At 42.4% G+C, this 21,329-nt stretch overlaps 7 protein-coding genes across 7 annotated transcripts; 4 read left to right on the top strand and 3 right to left on the bottom strand.

The window, feature by feature from the left end:
• Positions 1-11: 11 nt before the first annotated feature.
• Positions 12-1,737, bottom strand: PHALS_07364 (FYVE-FINGER-CONTAINING RAB5 EFFECTOR PROTEIN RABENOSYN-5-RELATED; the record flags this gene model as incomplete). The annotated part of the gene is made up of 2 exons (XM_024720816.1): positions 12-18; positions 143-1,737. 2 exons carry the CDS (start codon positions 1,735-1,737, stop codon positions 12-14), a joined length of 1,602 nt encoding a protein of 533 aa, XP_024585977.1.
• Positions 1,738-2,648: 911 nt separating this feature from the next.
• PHALS_07363 (uncharacterized protein) lies at positions 2,649-3,567 on the top strand (the record flags this gene model as incomplete). The annotated part of the gene is made up of 4 exons (XM_024720815.1): positions 2,649-2,735; positions 2,837-2,960; positions 3,061-3,195; positions 3,263-3,567. The coding sequence occupies 4 exons, from the start codon at positions 2,649-2,651 to the stop codon at positions 3,565-3,567; spliced, it is 651 nt and encodes a 216-aa protein (XP_024585976.1).
• Positions 3,568-4,953: 1,386 nt separating this feature from the next.
• Positions 4,954-5,616, bottom strand: PHALS_07362 (uncharacterized protein; the record flags this gene model as incomplete). Its single annotated transcript, XM_024720814.1, has 4 exons — positions 4,954-5,094; positions 5,208-5,249; positions 5,335-5,469; positions 5,545-5,616. 4 exons carry the CDS (start codon positions 5,614-5,616, stop codon positions 4,954-4,956), a joined length of 390 nt encoding a protein of 129 aa, XP_024585975.1.
• An 8,287-nt stretch (positions 5,617-13,903) lies between these two features.
• Positions 13,904-15,583, top strand: PHALS_07361 (START-like domain; the record flags this gene model as incomplete). The annotated part of the gene is made up of 1 exon (XM_024720813.1): positions 13,904-15,583. The coding sequence occupies one exon, from the start codon at positions 13,904-13,906 to the stop codon at positions 15,581-15,583; it is 1,680 nt and encodes a 559-aa protein (XP_024585974.1).
• Positions 15,584-17,571: 1,988 nt separating this feature from the next.
• PHALS_07360 (camk camk1 protein kinase) lies at positions 17,572-18,074 on the top strand (the record flags this gene model as incomplete). The annotated part of the gene is made up of 2 exons (XM_024720811.1): positions 17,572-17,995; positions 18,064-18,074. The coding sequence occupies 2 exons, from the start codon at positions 17,572-17,574 to the stop codon at positions 18,072-18,074; spliced, it is 435 nt and encodes a 144-aa protein (XP_024585973.1).
• A 286-nt stretch (positions 18,075-18,360) lies between these two features.
• Positions 18,361-18,705, top strand: PHALS_07359 (camk camk1 protein kinase; the record flags this gene model as incomplete). The annotated part of the gene is made up of 1 exon (XM_024720810.1): positions 18,361-18,705. One exon carries the CDS (start codon positions 18,361-18,363, stop codon positions 18,703-18,705), a length of 345 nt encoding a protein of 114 aa, XP_024585972.1.
• A 72-nt stretch (positions 18,706-18,777) lies between these two features.
• Positions 18,778-20,516, bottom strand: PHALS_07358 (dhhc zinc finger domain containing protein; the record flags this gene model as incomplete). The annotated part of the gene is made up of 11 exons (XM_024720809.1): positions 18,778-19,206; positions 19,269-19,359; positions 19,425-19,480; positions 19,541-19,599; positions 19,671-19,675; positions 19,734-19,793; positions 19,847-20,014; positions 20,080-20,174; positions 20,245-20,343; positions 20,417-20,427; positions 20,501-20,516. The coding sequence occupies 11 exons, from the start codon at positions 20,514-20,516 to the stop codon at positions 18,778-18,780; spliced, it is 1,089 nt and encodes a 362-aa protein (XP_024585971.1).
• Positions 20,517-21,329: the final 813 nt, after the last annotated feature.

Here is a 21,329-nt window from a genome sequence, read left to right as displayed (position 1 = left end):
AATGTTTTTTTCTACCAACTTTCGACATAAAAAAAATTGTGAAATGAAAGTAGTTACTATTTCAGTAAGCATTTTTTTTCGGAATCATATTGCAATATTCCCATCATTCCAATAATAGTAAGAAAAATAATATATTTCTCACCTTTGCTCTTTATTGCTCGAAGGCTTTTGTGTTTGAAGATTAAGCTCAAGTTGTCTTCGTTCAAATTGCATGACATTATACAATCGATCAGCTGAACTTGATGGGATAAAATCATCTTCATCCAATTCAATTCGATAACTCCAAGGTTTAATTTCACTTAAAACTGAAGTTGTTTTCACTTCTGGACTACTTTCAGGCTCATTATCTTCTTCGGAACTTTTTCGTAACATTGGTAACGATAATGCTGCTGAAAATGCATCATCTTCAAAATCAAGCTGAAATTCACCAACACTCCCTTCTGTTGACGCAGTAGGTACACCCGCTGAATTATTTGTTTTCATTCCATTATGATGTGCTCCATTTGTATCAATTTCTGCTACCATTGTCGAACGTTGTTTACGATACATTTCAGCTACGACTAAATATTCGGATTCATTTGGTCGTACATGGATCGTCGTAGTAGCTTCAAGCACACAATTTGGACAACAATCGACTTTAGAACATGCTTGTTTTTCACCCAGAAACACACGTTGCTTCATTCCTCGTGTACAATTATTGCATACAGTGTCTCCACATACATAACACGTAAGAAGATGCGTTCCAAATAAATTAGCGCGTCCCAGAAAAGAAGCCCGTTTACAGCACATGTAACATGTTGTTTGACGAAATGTGTGTGTTGAATGAAAACGATTGCGAAGTGCTAAAAGTGTCAGTTTCTTTGCTTCACCTATTTTCACCCCATTAAAAAGACCCACCATAACTGATGTCGTTGAAGCGGAGATTAAACTTTTTAACAATCGCACTTTTTTACTTAAATCAATAATTCCACGTACTGTCACTTTTAATACTCCTGGTCTGGGCTCTCGAAATAAACAAGCAAAGTACATTTTTGCTCGTGAAATTCCATGTGCAGCAAACGAAGGACATTGTCCAATATAGACACTATGAAGGATTAAATACCCATAGCGTTTCTCTTGAACATCCAATTGGACTCCTGTAGCTTTAAGATAACAAACGTCCAGTTGATCAAATATTGACGGAAGCTTAGGAAGTGCCCAGATCAAGTCGGCAGTATGAAATGGGTCTTCGCGGGTTGGGCTTTCAATCGTTCCAAGCCAAACACAATCTTTGGGTGGGTCTTTATACGAAAAACCCGTCATTAAATCGTCCTGAGAGGACGCTGTCATTCCATACATCATGTCCTCTATCGTACCGTCCACAAAACCATCACAAATCATACTTGTGTACCCTCGTTCGACTGCTCGTTGTATCTCGGGTAACTCTTCTTCAAGTGCTAATTCTCGAAGCGATCGTCCACGTTCAAAGCGTCGATAGAATGTCAAATTCTTTTCTTTTTTCACTTGTTTCCATTCTCCTGCATGCAAGAATGAACCAATGCGACTTTGACGCTCAGCATATAGCGTTTCATCCCGTAATAAGGATTCAACTCGACCTCGAATTAATGTCGTGTATCGATCTTTATCACCATTTACAGGTCGATAAGACCCAGGAGATAAAGGAACTCCAACAGGACGAAATTCAGGCTGTCCTGCATTAGTGACGTACTTGTCCACTGGCCGTGGACCTAAATCCATTTTTTCGTGTGAAGTTATGAAAGCTTTTCATAAATAAGACTTTTGATGAGATGACGCGAGTTGACAAACGAGACAGATGGATAGACAAAGTGTGTGCTGGGACGGTCATTGAGTTACGCAGGACCAGAAATGCGTATATAGCCAGTAAACGAACATCTGTCTTGACGATAGTATCAGATATCTACTGTGACTTAATCAATACAAAATAAGTGGAGAACACACTCTTCATTCAAAGAATCAACAATTTATCTCGCGCTAAGAGGAATGTGTTGATGAGCAAACGTATACTTCGTTTTAGTTAGAAGGAGAAGGTTCACACTTTGGGCGAAGTATCTCGACAGTCTGTTACAATTACATGAGAAAGCTCATGCTCATTGATAGCGACAAGTTTCCAAACCGATGTATGTATCAAGAGCTGATACTAGGGCAGAAAAGGTCGGATGGACAATGCAAAGCAGCAAATGTATCTACAGGACGGAATTGAAAAACTAAACCGGCTTGTTAGCATAGTCTTAGTCGTTTTGTAAAACGAGGCGAATACTGTAACTTTGTGTACACTCATACTCCTTGAACGTTTGATACATGTGGATCAAATACAAATCTGTACACTTCACATTAAGCCTCGATGTAATTGGTAATATTTATAAGCAGGTACTTGTGAAAAATGGCGAAACGTCGAAAAAGAGGACCCGAGGTACATGTGGGCTGCTAGCCGCACGTCAGAAAACAAAGACACTTATCATAAGAGATAGTGAAGCGTCCAAGCCAATTAGATACCTAGGTTAGATGCTCTCAAATTCCTATTCTGATAGAAGCAAACAAGCCCAAGCTCTGTGCGGTTGTTAGCGGAGTCTTAGTCAAAACTTTCTCTGTGCAAAGTGTACAGCAACCTCGTTACACTACAGCGGACTATGGGAAGTGGTTGCCGGAGAAGATCTGACGACAAGATTAAGAAGCAACAGACGCATGGGGCTACTGTCCTTGGCCTCAGTGACTCAGTGTGTATGCACGTCATGAATGCAACGACTTCAAAGGAAGCTTTGACGAACCTTCGAAATTTTCATCGGGGCCAAGACATGAGAAGTTGACTAGGCGTTAGGAAAAGTTTGCGTTGGTGAAGTTTACTGCATCAACTATTAGCGAGCATGTGATGGAAAGGAAAGATCAGGTGATGATAATGACGAACATCCCATGTGGTCTGAGCGAAAAAGACGCGAGCACTGGTATGTTGCAAAAATTGCCAGCGGCCTACGAGAGCCTCATTCGGGCGTTTTGCATGTCTAACACAAGGTTGCTTTGTTGACCTCGTCAAAACGCTGATAGCTGGACTAGTGCGTCAAAAGAAGTCAATTGAGAGATCACCGCACTCCTCGTGTGTAGGAATGCGCAAAGACATTAATGGAAAAAGCACGGCTAAGTACTACAAATACATCTTGATCGCGCTACAATTGTGGCAAGGTTAGAAATATACCAGAAAATGCCATACGGGCGGAGCACTCGCAAACTACACGTCTTGATCAGTCAGACATCGCATTTAGCAAAGTGAAGGATTCGCATTTAAAACGTGAGTTTGAACTGTGGTGTCTCGGCGCACATGTGAAAGGACCGGAAAATGCTCGTCGACGAAATGCCGCGCAAGATTTTAGGCGCCAGAAGCGGCACAAAGATGATTTTTTTGGTCTCGATAAAATTGTATCGCATGTCTGGACGGAGAATACATGGGTTGACGCACATCTAAAAAATTCTTTACACGTTGAAGGCCTGGCAAAGAGCTTGATTTCACTCTCAGCTGTGTCGTTGCGTGGAGTGGCGGTGCAAGATAAACCATAGCGAACAAGTGATCAAGCACGGTGACAAGCCTGTAGCAACTGGTTAAAAGCAAAATTTGCTGGTATGCCTCAATAAGACGTTTTAGATGAGTGTAACTTGATGCAGAGCTTTATCATCGACGAATATGTAATAATATATTCAGCGCAGTAAAGTAGATGACCAGAAACATACAAGTCAGTGTGAAAGCGGAAACGTATCAATCTTACGACAGCTGTGCAAAGTATCCAAGCAATCGCACAAGCTGTTTAGGGCCAGTGACAAGGATAAAGAGTGCAGAGGAGCGATAGTTTGATTTCTACGGTGCGCACTAAATTACTTAGGCCGATTACTCCAGCTTTGAATGTTGTTTAAGCACGTGGCGGCATTCATCACGATGAAAAGCTGCAACGTGAGTGTCTATCTACAACACAAGTGACGTCTTAGAGCCAGCAATCGTGTACTGCGTTCAACGGAGGATAGATTGTGTGAAAGCTTCCGGATGTGCCATACAGTCTATAGCCCAACCTTCTTTGTCCCGCGTGGTGTCGAAGCCAACATCACTGTCCACATGTACCGACAGCTGAACTAATACCTATCATCCACAAGGTACAGGCTCACATGCGAGATCTTGTAGTCCTTCATAAACTCTACTGAGTACGTCATTTTCTGCGCCGAACATCAGCCGACCAGCCACTCGCGACCTGACATGGCGAAACACGCGATATAACCAACAGGAAAAAGAGCTGATAGGGTGGCTCTCATCCTGGGCTATATTAGCATGCTATGCCTCTTTTGTTACGCGTTCTTGTGGATACGCGCTGGGCCATTTCTTACACGATAACCATGCTTTTCATAGTACTTAGAGCCTGGGATCACAGGCACTTATCGTCCTCGCGCCGTCCATTGTCTGTGGACAAAAAATCGCTTGCTCCTGACAATGCGCGGTTCCATCGAGATTCTAACTTGTTTATTACGCATAGCGTTCTCGAAGTAGAGAAGACACTATATTCTCCCAAATAAGCGTATCGGCTTGCAACTTTAACGCCAGTCTGATAAACTAGAGCGACTCGCTGAGACAATCATATTACGTGCTTGTCCGGTGTGTCCACAGCATCAAGATGTGTAGCAGTGTGCTAATATTGCTAAGGTACTTGAGCACAAAGCTGCGTACCCTATGCCTTCTGAAGTGATGTAGCCATGCACGATGCGTGCCGTCGGTAAAAAGGATCAATGGGAACAGCAAACACTGCCGAGTATTGTCAAGGCCAGATACATATTATTAAAATATAGACTGGTCCGGCGCGGGGGCGTTGTGCTCTATTTAATAATCCAGAATCTGCCTCCACAGGTTACGTTGCTCAAGCACCACGTGTATCCTGATATTGCAGGTGTAGAAGTTTAAACCGTCTATGGTTTTGATATGGATGGGGTCCATAGTGGAGAGAATTTAGTAACCGAATGCATAGGGCACGCAGCTTTGTGCTCAAAATCTCGTACCAGGCCATTACACAAGTAGATGGCAAAATTGCTTTGTATGATTCCAAATCCCTAGTTCACAAAACAAGTCGAGACATCAAGTCTGTAACTGGATGTCTGTCGTCATCTTTAACTTAATATCCTGTCATCTACACTTATTAAATATTCTGTCGTCTGTGACTTACCGGCATCTGACTGGTATACCATCGCTGATCAAGGCTTCCCCTCTTCGTCAATTACACCATTAAACCGCAGCCGCGTTTATTCAGACCACCTAAACTTATGTCTTAAACAATGAAGACCACAACGTACAAGCCGCAAAATACCCTCCTCACTATAAAACCGCAATCTACGAGCGCTATTTCCCATCTCCTCCCGAGACTGCGGCTCGCAAACGCTTTCGACTTCCAGAACTTGGTTTAAAGCTCGTTGTGTTATCGATGTGTCCTGTATCAGAACTATTGCAGCTATGTTACCGCATCAAAAGCGGAAAAAACATACTCAACTTAATGTTAAGTGAACATCACTCATGATTCCCGAACCTGCCATGAAAATCTTGAAACGTAAATTCAAGCTCAAGTTCACGCCCGTCATGCTTGACTATTTTACTTGAAGCATACACGTATGTATGGGCATTTACAGACAAGCAGCGGTATGAGAATTCAGGTGCTCGGTCTTTGAGTGGCGGGACAGACACGAAGTTGATGGTGAAAAGTTGCATTTCTTTCTAGAAATTTTTTTCGACACTTTACAGCCTCAAAAATTTGCAAACGCATGTGGGATTTAGTGTCATCGGAGCAGGACATAAATTGTATCTACGGGTGATTTGATGACTAATCCAAGCCCTTCCAAGAAAGAAGTACAATAACACAGCGTTTTCGAATTTTGGTCAATTTATGGCTCATGACATTCAAGCCACGCTATACCTAAAATGAGCTCATACCATAAATCTAGATCTAGGACCGGATAAAATTTTACATTGCCAAAGTCTTCAGACGCATCAGAACATTCACCTGTGTATCCGTCACAACACGCTTGGGTATTGTATCCATTTGGTGGCTCGACGTCTCCGCGTATTGTCTACTGTTCTTATCAGTAGCTTGTCGTACGTAATTGAAACACGCACCTGAATCTGTCATGGCAATACAAGCCCGGGTGTCGATGTTCGCGGCCAACAACTTTGAGCTGTGGGTGTTACCTTTTTCAAAACGAGTTTTCCTCTGTCTTATTGACCTGTTTCTCCAAGATGTACAATCTTACCCCGCATGGGTTTGCTGCTGACCGTGCATAAGAGCTATATCAGAAAGTAGTGAAGGGCGTTGGGTTAGACCGGGAATGCAAACCCAAATGCGGAAATGGGTGTCACAATCGTACGCATTCGTATAACGTTGTTGTGATACATCATCGCAATAATATCCGTGATTTTGTACTTACTCTATCGTAATCATATACAGTTAATATAATCATTAAAAGGACAAGGTTAGGTAAGCTTTGACTAGAAAGCCACAGAGAATCCTACAAACTGTGTAAATAAATCTCTCTCCGTTGTAGTGATCGATTCCTCAATCAAGAGCATGGCACTTCGATACTATAACCACTGGGCTAAACGCGTTTTTCTCCCAAATCAACAAAGATGATTGTTTTACGTGTAAGAGGGGATATACACCTGCAACATCATCTTCTAGCTCTCACTCTTGATTTGCACGCCTTTGCAGTTCCTTGTACCTTCGCGCGCAGTACGAAATTGCCCCGTTGTATTTGCCGTGACAAATATTACTTAAGGCGTCCGCGACCATCTCGACCGTGTGATTATATTATATCTTGATCAGCTTATGAGTAACATGTATGCGCAAGGCATGAAGCTTTGTGTAAATGTCTTTGTGTGCGAGTGATAAAGAAAATAATTAGCCAAAGCGATGTTGCCGTGATCGTCTTACATCTTTATCTTCGCCTCCGTAACAAGATCATCATGAAAACGCTGTGACCAAATCACTTCTGGAGTGGTGCCGTAGATACTCATGTACTAATCCTCCAATGTCGGGGCTGCAACCATTTGCTGACACTTTGTGCTCCATGAAATTGCTCTATCATTAAGACATAATACGTAGTTAGTCTCCAAGCATAATGTGTCCAAGTCTCCTGACCAATTGTATACACACAAAGCCAACAAATCCTACCTTGTTCTCACCGCCGAATGCAATCCCGAGGTCTTGTGGTGTGTTCAGATACTTGGGCATAAGCTATGCTGTGTCTTGGTGCAACTTATCGTAACGCTCACCGTACTTGGACAATTCACTAACAGCGGCTAATAAGTGTTCGCGAGCACATTGCGTTGTACATAAAGCGTCAACGAGCTAACGATGGGGAATATCGGGTACAAACACCCCGCCATCCGACAATCCAACGAGCTTTGGGGTTCTGTTTGCTGGCATGTGTATATTCTTGCAATATTGTGCGCCGAACTACTTGGCAAGGCGCTTATTATATACGCACGTTGGCCCAAAAGAAGTACCTTATTATTGCGATCGCGGCTGATTTTTAGATTTGGGACAGTACTTCCATTTCCCGAGTTCCTACAGCTAAATTTTGTCTTGAACTTACCATTCTTAGTATTGTTTATACTGAAAAGCATCAGGGTGCACCATGGCGATAGTTTACTGTTCACTCGACACTTAAACACAAACGCATAGATCAGCAAAAGAATTCATGAATTTTCGGTTCTTCAAGTGCCGATCAAGCTTTCTGTTTCATTCTCGTGTAGCTGGTTTGGGGACGTAAAGAAAGTCTTGTGCATGCACTTTTTTGGCGATTTGCCATATTTTTCGAATCCATCCGGGTGATCTGTGTGCCATATTATTCATAAAAAAGGTGTGTACATGTCGAAGTCCTCAAACACCAAATCGTGTTAATTTGCTCTCAAGCGCAGCAGACTTCGTAAAGTCGACCTGTAATGTATCGCCGGTGTACTAGACCCGTGCTTTATGCTGAAACGATGTACATGTGGTAAGAGCCGTGCGGCGTTGGTAAGCCTTCATCGACAAAAGCCATATCCTACCATTGAGTCTCAAAAGCGTCGAGTACTTCATGCAAACGCAGCTTTCTTTTGATTGTCAGTAGACGCTTGATTTGAAAGATCATACTTCATTAAGCGTCTATCGATCCATAGTTTCAGTTGAAAGTCTGTATGCCTTGATATGCGTGGCATACGGAACATTTCGTCGCGATTGTCGGTTTTTCTCCGCTTTCCCTTCGCAGAGAACGAGTATGTCTCAGTCTCGGAGACCCGCATGTGATTGATGCGGGACTTTTTTGATACCATCTCGAACAGTTAGGTTAACCTATGAGCCAAGGACATTTTGGATTTCGACCGCCGTCATAACGCCTCGCACCAGTAAGCCTAGCTCAATTCACTTTCCATAATCATACATATCCAAAAGTGTCCGAATCATTCGCTTGTCCATCTCATTCTGATCCGGATTATAAGGAAGGTGAACAATTGCTCGATATACTTGCTCTCACAGAAAGCATATACTGTAACATTACGATACTCTCATTCGTGATCGCATCCAAAAAAGTCATGCCGGTTGTTGTCTAAGCGTCTTAAAGAACTCATAATCGAGCTGATAACCTTTGAGCGCGACAATTGAGGTTTTGCAGCAAAAGATATCTGAAGACAGCTTGGTGCTCGCAAAGGCAAGGTATAGGTTTAGCTCTGCATGACGCCCATCAGCGCTGACGAGCCAATGTGGCAATCTCAGTCTCATCAAGATACCAAGAGGGCACCAGTTAGTATCGTAGCATATTTGACTTGATAACATTGATTATTGCGGAGTAGGTGCCCACTGTGCTCATAGCGATGTATGAAAGTTCGTGAGGTCATCATTTTGAATGGCAAGCGGCATTATATGATACTGATTGTCAAAAAGTCTCCCTCTGTATCGTCTTTCTGCTTCAAAACAAGACGGAAGTGGCCGGCAAGTTTGCTGAGTTTCAGGCAAAAGTCTCTATTAAGTGCGAGCTTACGTCGGTGGATTACCTTTCATTCGTAAGTGTCGAGAAATCGTGCCAGAGGATTGATCCCTGCCACATCTCAGCTGAACGGCATCGCTGATGGATAAACTGGACGCTAATGGAATATGTACTCTACATATTGAAGTATGCTGGCTTGGCCAAGTCGTATTGGGTTGAAGAAGCGATAATAGCTATGGTTTTGCGCAATTGTTGACCAATGAGCCTGTCGTGAAAATCTGAAAAATTTATATGCCAAGTCAGCTTCGTACGCGCTTTCGGGTCGCCTTGACCATGAACCGTCGCAATGGAGACGTGACCAAATAAGGCAATACGCACAGCGTAATGTTAGACACAACATGTGCGGCGTTGTAGAGGGTACGAGGCAGCATGGCGTTTGCACTTAAATTTTGATTTAGCAAAGTAATCGATTGTATATCTGCTCCGCTATTTCTTATTCCAATGCTCGATATATTATTGCAGCGACCCGTCCGACGCTCACGTGTCGTGCGTAATACGAGGAACTCGACAAAAGAATACTTTATGAGACGCATGATTACCCGCCCGGGTGGCCCCCTTGGGAGAGGTAGAACTCATCGCTCGGTGATCATTATGCACTGGGGTCCGCACATGCACTAATGGGGTGAGCACTTCTGTGAGCACTTCTGTGAGCACGCACTCACCCTCACCGCATTCCTCGGCATTTTTGTCCAGTTTACCTGTTCTGGCAAAATGTAGGTCATCCATCAGTACGGACTGCATTCTCGATCTTTCAAAAGACGTGTCTGGCAATAGCTCTATATGGTCTTTGATGATCGTTTAAGCAAGATGGATCATCTCTCTGCTATCAGAAACACCGTATCGATGAGGATACAGCCAACGTTTTCCTCGGCTATCTAAGTTTCTTGCATGCCTTGCTCCATTCTGATAGTCGTAACATGGTTAAACAAACATTAACTCCAAACTACGCCGGACACACTTCAGCAACCTTTACATCATTTAAGATGTTCCCTACCCCTGTGTCCCTTTGAACTCGCGACAAAATGGCCCCAATCTTGCGATAAGAGGAGCTAAGTTTTACTATTTTCCGCTTGCCTCTGGGTTCTGCATGTTACTTTTGCGCGTTGTGGCTATCAGTCATAGTGCCGCGAAGTCGACGGATGACCATTGAATTATTGGATCTACAAGCTGGACTGGTATTACAGGCATCTAATATGCTTTAAAGGCTGAGCCAAAGAATTCGAGCATTGGGTGAAGAGGGCACGTCTATAGACGACAAACTGGTGCTTCTTTAAATGCGTGACGTTGCAAGATACATAGTACGACGCCATGGGTGCTTACTTTCTCCTCCTATTTGTGACGATAACAATCAGGCTGAAAGTCATGAGTCTACTGATGCAGTCAACGGCAAAATATCGAATTTGGAACAAGGCTGGGGAAACGCCAATTACCATAGGAGAAAATAGCAGATATTACAAGCTGTAAGTGTCAACATTCTTGTCGTAGTGAGACCTTACTACGCTCCTATGAGCTCTCGGAGTATGGGTATCCCATCCTTTTCGCCAGCTTCTGATTCGATGACTGGTGAGCACACCAGACCAATGTCCGTACCAAATGAAGGTGATCTTTACCTTTATCATCGAGCATGACATAACCTCACCTTGTTGGCTATCGGGAACTTTGTTCGTTGTTCCAGCACATATATCTTATCCGAGAGTCTCGACGCGGTCTTTATATCCAATGATGGAGTGGCAAATTTGGGCCAATTGGTTTCTAAGTGCCTAAGCGTTTCAAGGCCGATCATTGTTCTTAAACAAATAAGGCTGCACGAGATGACATAGGCTTAAAGTTGCCTTTAACAGAGCGCTTCGCATTCAATTGTTTCGTGAAAGTTGGGTCGAGGTAGGCTAAACAAAACACAGGATGCATTAAAAACTAAAATATGTAGTATGAATTAGCTTGGAATTTCCGAAAAATTCAAGAAAGCGAGTGCATTACTGAGTCATACAGACTGTAATACTGCCTGTGTAGGTAGGGTGAGAGCGCTCTATTATACACTGTTTATCGAAATGCGTATCTCGTCTACCTCTGGCTTTCGCAGATTTCTTCTGCATATTTTAGTTTTCAGCTAAAGCGTTACAGACTTTGCACATTGTGCTAATTTATCAACTATAAAACCGTAGCTTTTGCTGCGAATTGGTCATCAACTTTTTAGGTCACTCAGAAGGAATTGGCCGAATCAATATATTAAAATGAGGTGAAGGATGTCAAGACGTAAATGAAGTGATTTACGCAAACTCAATGAGAGAGAGCATGTCGTTCTTGCACCGCCGCGATTTCCACTCAGTACTTTGAAGAATATACTGTACCACGCGATTTCGCATTCTGTCTAACTATCTGTAGATAGCTTACAGTCAACATGTTGCCAAGCAAATTTGAATGTAACCGCGGATCTCGATCTGAATAGATTGTCTCCTAAGCCCTAAGTCGCGTAGCGCCTTGACTGTATCATCATCGCTGCTTTTAGTGGCATGAGATATATTGCTCAAATTGCTCACAACGGCCAAAAATGAAATTCTTGGAAGCATCGTCTGATAGACTGAAAATAGAGCCATGTGGGAACGGTGATTGATATTCAGCTTTTAAAATTCAATCATATCTGCATAGTTGTTTTGCTGTAGTTACCGAAATATAACGAAACAAATGTAATAAGAACGTTGGCTTCATTGCAATCTGCAATTCTACAAGCTCTCAGAGTCAAACGTAAGCATTTTGAAACAATGATGCCAGTCGCTTAGTGCTAGCGACGTACATTAAGAGCGAGCTTTCGCCTGCTGCTCCGTTTGCAATTCCTTAACTCTAGACGTCAATAATACTGTAATAGTGAGCAGCAACTAAAGAATTCCCTTTCTACGACGCTACAGGTAGAGTGAAACGTCTTTGCATATGGTTTCAAATTGTAAGAATCCTACCTGTCTATGGCATCATCCGATTGATCGAGAAGACGATAGCTGTTCCAACTTGTCGCCTAAAAGTGAACAGCTTTGTATTCTTGGTTCAAAACGATTGAGTCTATGCTTGGAGGATATGATAATCCAGTCTAGAGTCATAGTTTAAAGCTCAAATGTTTCGTGATTCGACTGCATAAGACAACTCATTCTGGTGCTTTCAACAATTCATTGAAAGGTGATTCATCTGTTACCTGACCAACTAACCGTGTCTACTATAAAGTAACTTAAGTTGATGTAAGGGGGGACATATTGACCGATTGTTGGTCATGTACGTAAATATCCCCGAAATATCCAACAATTGTGTATCGTCGAGAACCACAATGGTTTTCTAAGGAATCGGCGTATGAGTCTCAATTTTCGGAAAGGTATGTCGACAAATTGTTGCTCATGTTCGTAAATATTCCCGAAATATCCACAATTTGTCTATCGTCGATTACCACAATTTTTTTTCTAAGGAATCGGCGTATGATGTTTAGTGCCCGTCTGATGGGTATGATGTCGCTGTTTGCTAAAGTGTGTCTTCAGAAGCGAAAGTACCGAAATCGAGCCTGGTCTGCTGCCGATCACTAAGATCAAGATTGTACGACGACAAGGCAAAGTATACCATGGACCCCGTCCACGATCTCGTGCCACTCATTAAGCAACGTCGTCGTCACTTTCTTATGACTTCTGGCTTTGTAGCACCTAGAAAATGTTCAATTTAACGATTTCGCACCTTTTTGATCATGTCATTTACGCCTCAACAGCTCAAGTTCTTTAAGAATATTCTGAGTTCAAGAAAGTGAATATTGCGACGAGATAAACACGAGTGCTTGTTAACATAATCGAGTCATCACTGCCGTTAAATTTGACCTACTTGTTAAACATGGCAAAACAAAAGATAAACCCGAAGTACTTTCACGTCTACAATTTCCTGCGGAAAGATACATACCACGGTTACTCTGAATGGATGCGTACGTGACAGCTCTGCTTTATCGTCGTTAATGATCGTCTACAGAAGGACGAACTTCCTTCACTTCTCTTGTCATGAATTTTATTTTATTTACGTAGTATAATGAGAGTATATAGAATATTTGGGTGTGGTCTTTCTGGGTGATCAACTGCTGTATCAGTCATTTCTTACGATTTGGAAGCATAATATTTAATGTAGTGAGCGTATCAGGGAATTCTTATCAGTCCAGTACTGTACATGACGTCAACTCTTAAAATTAACTGAACTTAAATTTAGTTTACCTACAACTTATCACCATCCATTTGTCTAAAGTTAAATCCCGAGATTTTTGCGGTGCGAACTAACCTCGAAAGGAAGCAAAGTGTATGAGACGGGTCTGTACGTACGCATTGACAACCTGTCTAATGATAATGCATTGACAACAGATCGATAACCCTGTCCCTGTATCGAGATAGGTTTGATACAATTGACGGAAAAATAGAGTTTATCATTCGAAAGAATTCGCATATGTATCTCAAGTGTAAGAACATAGCCAGATCTCTCGACACGCTGGATCGGATAACTTTCGACAAGATACTGTCCTTTACCTCCTTCCTGAATGCTTCTTCTTACTATATACTAGTACCATAGGACTAAGGAAACTATTATAAGTACAATTAGGAACTCAGATCTGCGTTCAGTCTCCGATAAAGATCCCAATGGACACTTATGGAAATAGCTGTCGTCACTTTACAATGTCATGCACAAGATGGCAAGAGCGTGATGGTTAAGTTGATAGACTGTACAGTGTGTGGCTATCCGATGTCCACAAATACATAACACTATACAAACGCTGGCTCCATGGCAAGTTGCAACCTTCACTTCAAAAAGTCTCCACTTGCGAATCTCCATCATTGAACGCGTGCGACCTATGCCTCCGAGTCCAGATGCCAGTAGTTATACCCATGGCGACGAGATGCCATTATGCAAACGGGTGCCTCCGGGGTATTTTGGTGGTGTTCAAATTTCTGCCCTTAAGCGCCAAGAGTTAAACCAAATTGTACAACGACGATTAAAGACTCTACTAGCAGACGATAAGAGCCACACAGACCAACAACAAGAAGCAAAGTGGAAGATATTTCGTTGCGCAGGAGATTTGAAAGTATATCAGCGACGTCTTCGCGGGAGATGGAGACATGAAGCGGCAGCTGAAGAAGAGATACCCGAAGCAGCCTTAGCAGTGGAACGAGGCTTTCCGAGTATGAGGGTAGAGGGGACTGTGCAGGGTAGTGTTGAAAACATACTCTATGGATTTAGTGCTAATACTCAAGCGGATTTGTTGACGGGGTTGTCATTTACATCTCCCTTGGTTGATGCGGCCTTATTAAATGTCGTGGAGAAATCGACAGAGGAAGATCCGTTACGCTCGGCAGAGGTGATTTGGCTGCTGACTAAGCTTCCTATCTTACATGCACGAGATTTTTGCTACCTTAAAGCAACGGGTTCGGGGATTGATCGAAAGGGGAGACGGTATGGTTACATGGTCCTCCATTCTGTAAATCTTCCTGAATGTCCACCATTTGACTATAGCCAAACGAAAACACTTCGTGCCAAGATGTTCTGCTCGTATTTGTTTCGAGAGACATCACCAGGGTATGTGGATATAATGGGACGTGGCGTCTTTGATTTGGATGGTGGGGAACTCCTTAAGCTCTTACTGCCACACGCTTTTAACGCCGTGGTGAATTCGCTATTACAAAGTGGCGTATGCGGTGAAGCCAAGAAATTTACGTTGCTGGCACTAAGGAATGCCGAGGACCGTAACAAAGTCGAGCCTTTGACAAAGAATAGCGTTTGTTCGATGTGTATCCGACGGAACCAACGCATGGTACCTGGTGCTCGTTTACGTCCGTGTGATGGATGTGGCGTCCCTGTTTGTAAGAGATGCAAGATTAAAGACAAGCGTATTCTCTTGGGCACAACACGTCCGAGTCGTAGCGCTGTGTGCTGTATGACATGTGTTTATCAGCTTAAAAACATCACAGGCGTCCGTCTTGGTGCACCCGAGTTTCTTGTCGAGGCAGAATACTATTCGTACCACATGTGCTCTGAGCACTCTGTAGTAGCTGCAATTCCATCCTTACCTTCGTCAGAATCTTCTGGTTCTATGGCACATGATCGCGATTCTGATACGCTTATTTCGACAACAACAGATTCTGAGAAACTTGTTCCATCAGTGGCGATGACAAACTCTACCCTCGGCGATAGTTGTGCTAGTTTTGACTTGGGAGTGAGTTTCTCAGACACGCCAAATGACGGACTCTTTGGATATAAAGACGACGAAGATCTTGACGAGCTTCTTAAGACTTCAGATTTTTGTGACATGAGAGAAGAATTAGAAGCGAGTGTTTCGAGTGACGATAGCAATGCTGGTACTTGGACTGACAATGATCATGAAAATATCGGCGACTTTGTCGTTACGAGCGAGACATATTCCAAACCGAGACCTGTTTCATTGTTGGAATGGATGAAAGAGTTACAATCATCTGCTGATGTAGCATACAGTACAGCAAAAGCCAATGAGGAGCTCATGAAGAAATCCATGCGGTAAGCAGTGCAAGTAATAACGTCAGCTTTTCTTTTTATTTCGCTGTAGAAGTCGTACATATTTCTTTCGCTCAATCGTCAAGTCTGACCTAACAAGGTCTGTGCATAAGTATAAAGAAGGATTTGAAGTGAATCATTGATGTCGGCTTTTAAGAAATTCACAACAGTACAATGAAATACCTAATTTTTTATATTTTGGTGTGAAAAACAATTCCTTGGGTCCAATCCCTTTGCATGAATAAGCATATAAAGCATGTGCTTGCGCTCCAGTCGCACCGACATGCAAAAAATCTAAGCATCAGGGGGTGGCATCTAAGTCTTCTTGTGACGAATACGTTGAATCTTGCCCGTCAACACGTGCTCTAGAGTGCGTCGTCACACAAATAAATACACTTTTCAAGTATCAATGTCATATATTAGGTATCCTGTAGGTTATAGCTAGCACATTTGTATCTTATGGATGACATACAACGAACGCGAGAAAATTACACTCATGCCGTGTTCTGCAGGCTTGCAAACAAACAACACTTTTCTGTTGACTCTTAGCATATATAAAATGTCAATCATGCGTCTTCTCTTTTCACTCAGATTGATCATCATCATGACGCCTGTTCTTCGACGAGTAATTTTTATGCGGCCTGAATTTTTTCATTGATGCTTATCTCGACGTCCTTATATTTGAACAAGTTCTTCCTTTGTGGTGTCATGTGGGATGCAGCGCTCCTGTCGACAAGCTAGTCTGCCGATCGTCCTCCACCCGCTGCAAATACCGCGTCGTTGCTGACTTTTTTCCAAGCCGGGGAATTCCGCTTCATGTGACCAACCTGGTCACTAATAAAACACTTGCCTTCAAGTCTATCTTTTCCACCTATCAATTTTCCTACATTCCCATTTACGCTAAGCTCTTTATCCGTAGCTTCCGTCCTGTGCAGCTTCCCCCTTTATGACCGATGAGATCAAACCATTCCTCGACGTCAGACTGCTGAGAGGAATTACCCGTCGCAAATTGACTTGTCCTTGTCTGAAGACCCAAATTAAGCGCGTCACAAGAGTCAAGATCTTCCGTCATGCTAGTACCACTACCCATCTGGAAGTCGTAAAGTCGTCGTGTCAGCGTCACGCAATTATGCAGTGACGAGCGGTTGTAGAAATCACGTAGCATTTGCCACGCCTTCATGGCACTCGTGGCTGACCCATTTACGGTCTGATGTTGAATCTCAACGTCTTGCGCAATGATACCCAATGCCTTGGCGTCGTTCACAAGCCACATCTCTTCTCGGCCATGACATGCCGACGAAGACCTTCCTCGCCAAAGTCGCCGCGAAGATGACTTCAATGGGGTTGTTTGCCGTTATGGGTACGAACGATGTACGTAGGAAGGCTTGTTGCGGCTGGTAGCCTGCTGCTTTGAAACCCAAAGCGAAACGTTTATTAAATTTCAACGTCATTCATGTCTTAGCACTGCAATGTCTATACTAGATTGCGCTGCCGTAATGATGTACGATTTGGTCTGTATAACCATGAGAAAGGACGAGAAAACGATAATGCTGGCTAGGTACCCAAAACGAGCCCAAAGCTTGGTGACATAATTTCTGTCCTGTGAGAGATTCGAACCCTCAATCACGAAAGTAAAACTATCACTGAGCTGATTTGATTTTATGATCTTCTAAAACAAATATAGTTACACATGCAAAGTAGAGATATAGCTGCAACATTGTTCTTCAATAAAATCAAGCAGCCTTCTCTCAACAGGTCTTCACACAATCGCTCCAGATAATAAGATACGACAAATCAGAGCTCAAAAATATGATTTAACATAATATTCACTGAATATTGATGTGCAACGGATACTCTTCTAAGTGCGAGTCGATTCAGTCATTTGTATGAAATTATGTAGTACCACCGATCAAATAGATCGTGAGACTAGAGGTACGTAATCATGGGTCACAAGTCCATCTGATTTCTCGAGGTCCGCCCCTAGATATTGGTGCCATGCGCTGTTTGTCGTGCTTTTATGATTGTTTTCGACGCAACAATACTGATGTGTCAACTACCGCTAATTCTTCCACTGACAACTTATCCACAGCTGCAAGTTCTTCTGTCGCGGAGGCTTCGTCCGTCATAAACTCTACGCCTTCAAGCCAAACAAAAGGCAAAGTGACCGATTCATATACTTTGGGCAAAGTTATTGGCTCAGGTTCCTACTCTGTTGTACGTGAAAGTGTTCACATGAAGAGTAAGCGCAAATTTGCTATCAAATGCATTAAACGATCCGAACTCTCGACTGATGACGACGCGGCCATTCAATTTGAAGTCTCGATATTGAAACAGATGAAACATCCGCATATTATGACACTTGAAGAATTTTTTATTGAGCCTGAATACTATTATCTTGTAACAGAGTTTGTAAGTGGTGGTGAACTCTTTGATCGGATTGTTGAAAAAACGTTTTATACGGAGAAAGAAGCGCGCGATCTTGTCAAGATTCTCATTGATGCCATCAAATATTGTCATGATCAAAATGTTGTACATCGAGATCTTAAACCAGAGAATTTGTTACTGTTATCAGCTGATGATGATGCAAGTATTAAACTAGCAGACTTTGGCTTTGCAAAGACTGTGACTAAAGATGATGCGGGACTTGTGACCACGTGTGGTACACCTGGATATGTGGCACCAGAGATCTTGGAAGGAGCATCTTATGGTAAGCCAGTTGATATCTGGAGCATTGGCGTCATTACGTACATTCTTTTATGTGGCTACCCACCATTCCATGACGAAATGCAGCCGATTTTATTCCAAAAAATACGAAAAGGAAAGTATTATTTTGACTCTCCGTACTGGGATAATGTATCAACCGATGCTAAGGAGTTTATTTCCAAGATGTTGGTTGTAAATCCTACGAATCGAGCGTCAGCTGATGAATTGCTAGCACACAAGTGGATCACTGGTTCTGATGTGGCTACTGTACCACTGATGAGTGCGTTGACCGAGCTGCGGCGTTTCCATGCACGCAAGAAATTTAAGGCCGCCGTCCATTCGGTCCAAGCAACAATCAGTATGAACAGAGCATTCTCGGATCTTAGTGAATCCAATAAGAGTGCTAATACCACTGTGTCTCTATAGGGAATTGTCGATTGTTAATTTAGGAAGTTAATGATGCATTGCTTTCTGAAAACGACATTTTGATTGTTTTGTCTAATGCTTTTTCGCTTTATCCATACTGCTACGATATTGTAGAGCATCAATTAAATTTTCTTTGAACGACCCAAGACGATATGGGTTAAAATTGACATCATCCACTGAGAAACTCTCTTCGGTGTTCATGATAGTATCTGGTGAGAAAAGGCCACCCCAGGATGCATCTAATGTCTTTTTCAACTCATGCCGTGGTATAGTCTTTTTCAAGCGCTTTCGGAAATTCAGACGTTTGAAAAGAAATCGGAACATTTGAAGGCCCGACGTCTCACCGTCAAGCTCTGCTTTCTCACGCAAGTCTTCTCGTTTAAACGATTCATTTGCCGTCTCATTTTGAGCAATGCGCTTGATTTGAACGAGGAGAAAGAACCAGACAAGAATGCCGCTTAGAAAGCACATTGCAGTGACAAATCCCAATCCTTGATTGTTCTGGCAACACACATCATGTCAGTTGGTAGTTATATCTCACAGGAGAAAAAAAACAGACATACTGCAATAAAAGACTGCAAGATCTTAGCAGTCTCCCTTCGACCAACAGACTCCATGGTGACACCGCGTGAACGCAAGAGATCGTCTGTCTGCCTTATTACTCACTCTTATTAATCAAATTCACGAGCTTATTACCGATTTAATTTGTACGTACCTGCGTAATAAATACACTAGTCGTGACAAAGAAACCCTCGATACATACAGCGAGTTGACTCTATGCAACGGCAAAGGTTCTATTATTTATCATACGCTTAAGTGACTCAGCCAAACGTACCAGCAAGTACACAAGAAAAAATTTGTAGTTCTTCTCACCAACGCAGCCATTAAACCAGACTTGACAAATCACAATTACAATAACAATAACAATAATGGACAATGATGTAGATGCATGGTCCTTCACTCACTGCAACTATAAATTCATTAGTTGGAGCACAACAATTCTTTTTAAAGAAAATATTTACACGTACTGGTGGTCGAATCTACCAACGCAGTGATTACACATTCGACAATGCTTCGATCGTGGTAACCTGCATTTAACCATGAGACTCTATTGTCAAACTCTCAAAAAATATCTTCTCACTTTAAAATCTTGCATGTGCGGCAGTATTTTCCTTCTGGATACAAAACAGGATGATTCACATATTGCTTAAATGTGTGAATGTTCTCATGTCGGATCACGCCTGGATCACTTATTGTCATGACGACATATAGCGTGATGGATGCTAGGAATAAAAATGTTCCCAGCCATCTACAGCGCAATTGAACTCTTAAATACAATAATTTTAATTTGGATTATCATAGTGAACCACGTACTTGTGGTAACCCCCGACATATTCGTTAGGCAACAACGGGTGTGCCTCGCGTAAGTACAAATAGTAGCACGATCCCATGGCAGTAAAATACAGAATCTTACAAAATAGTTTACGCAATGACAGTTGAGTCAGACAGTAATGACTGTAATTCGTCTTGGTATTGTACCTGTACGAATGGATTCCGCTCAAAGAAGACATAGTCTCTCGCCCTTACTAGCACGCCGAACATGGTAAGTGAGCCATCGTACAACAGCTGTCCTATTGGCTAATAACATGTATGTCTTAAATCAGTTCCTTTAAATTGAGGTAAAGTAAACATCAACACAAAATGGGTACACCTTACTACAAACTGTCTTTTACATTCTTGTAAGAGGCTCTTAAATTACTGTCAAAAGATAGTGATTCTTCTCTCTTTAATCAACCAAAGCCCCCTTCCATATGAATTATAGCAATGCAATATGGCGTTGACTGTAAGACAATCAGACAGTCATAATCTAAACTGGACCAAGCGACCAGGGAAAAATTTTCCCGAGCATTTGCTGGCACCTTTCCTGAACTTGAAAATGTTCTTATGATTATAAGCAGCCAACCATTTTTCAAGCTCAGGGAATATCTGCCACAGATGTAAAACAATCGCCGCGGCTTTAGATATCTTCGAGATAAAATGCAAGCATTCTTGCTATCGGATATGAAGATCCGATTTATATATTGCAACCTAAGCTTGCCAGGTTTCGCCATCTATTTTTGCTTATTGGCACCAGCCTCCTCGGAAAAGGTGATGAGGTTGGCAAAATGATAGGGCTCTGCAGGATCTAGAGTCTATAATCGACCAATACGACCCATCTTGCGTCTACACTATGGATGAAAAAAAACTCTTTTTCCGGCTTGTAACGGGGTTACACGTAGCCTGGTAACAGGGGTGTGTGTCACACGAGCTGGGCCATGTGTGACTGCACCCAAACAAGAATACGGTATGTGGCTACGTAGCCAGTAGTTATGCATGTATTTAGATTTGACTACCGTACTTCACAAAAAAAACACCTGACCTACTTTTGAAAGGTGATTTTGTTAATATTAAAGGTGGTCAAAAATGAACCGACATTGTGATTATTTTGTTAAGTTTTTAGGGCACCTTTCCAAAATTGTTGACGGTCGAAACAAGGGTTAAAAACGATGAAACTGTTCTATAATTGGTCAATAGCAACCTTGTTATTCAAAATCCACACATTTCTGATTTTCTAACAGTGACTG

Source organism: Plasmopara halstedii, assembly GCF_900000015.1.
Source record: "Plasmopara halstedii genome assembly, contig: Scaffold_3109, whole genome shotgun sequence".
Lineage (NCBI taxonomy): Eukaryota > Oomycota > Peronosporomycetes > Peronosporales > Peronosporaceae > Plasmopara > Plasmopara halstedii.
This window is presented reverse-complemented; position numbering and strand designations above follow the sequence as displayed.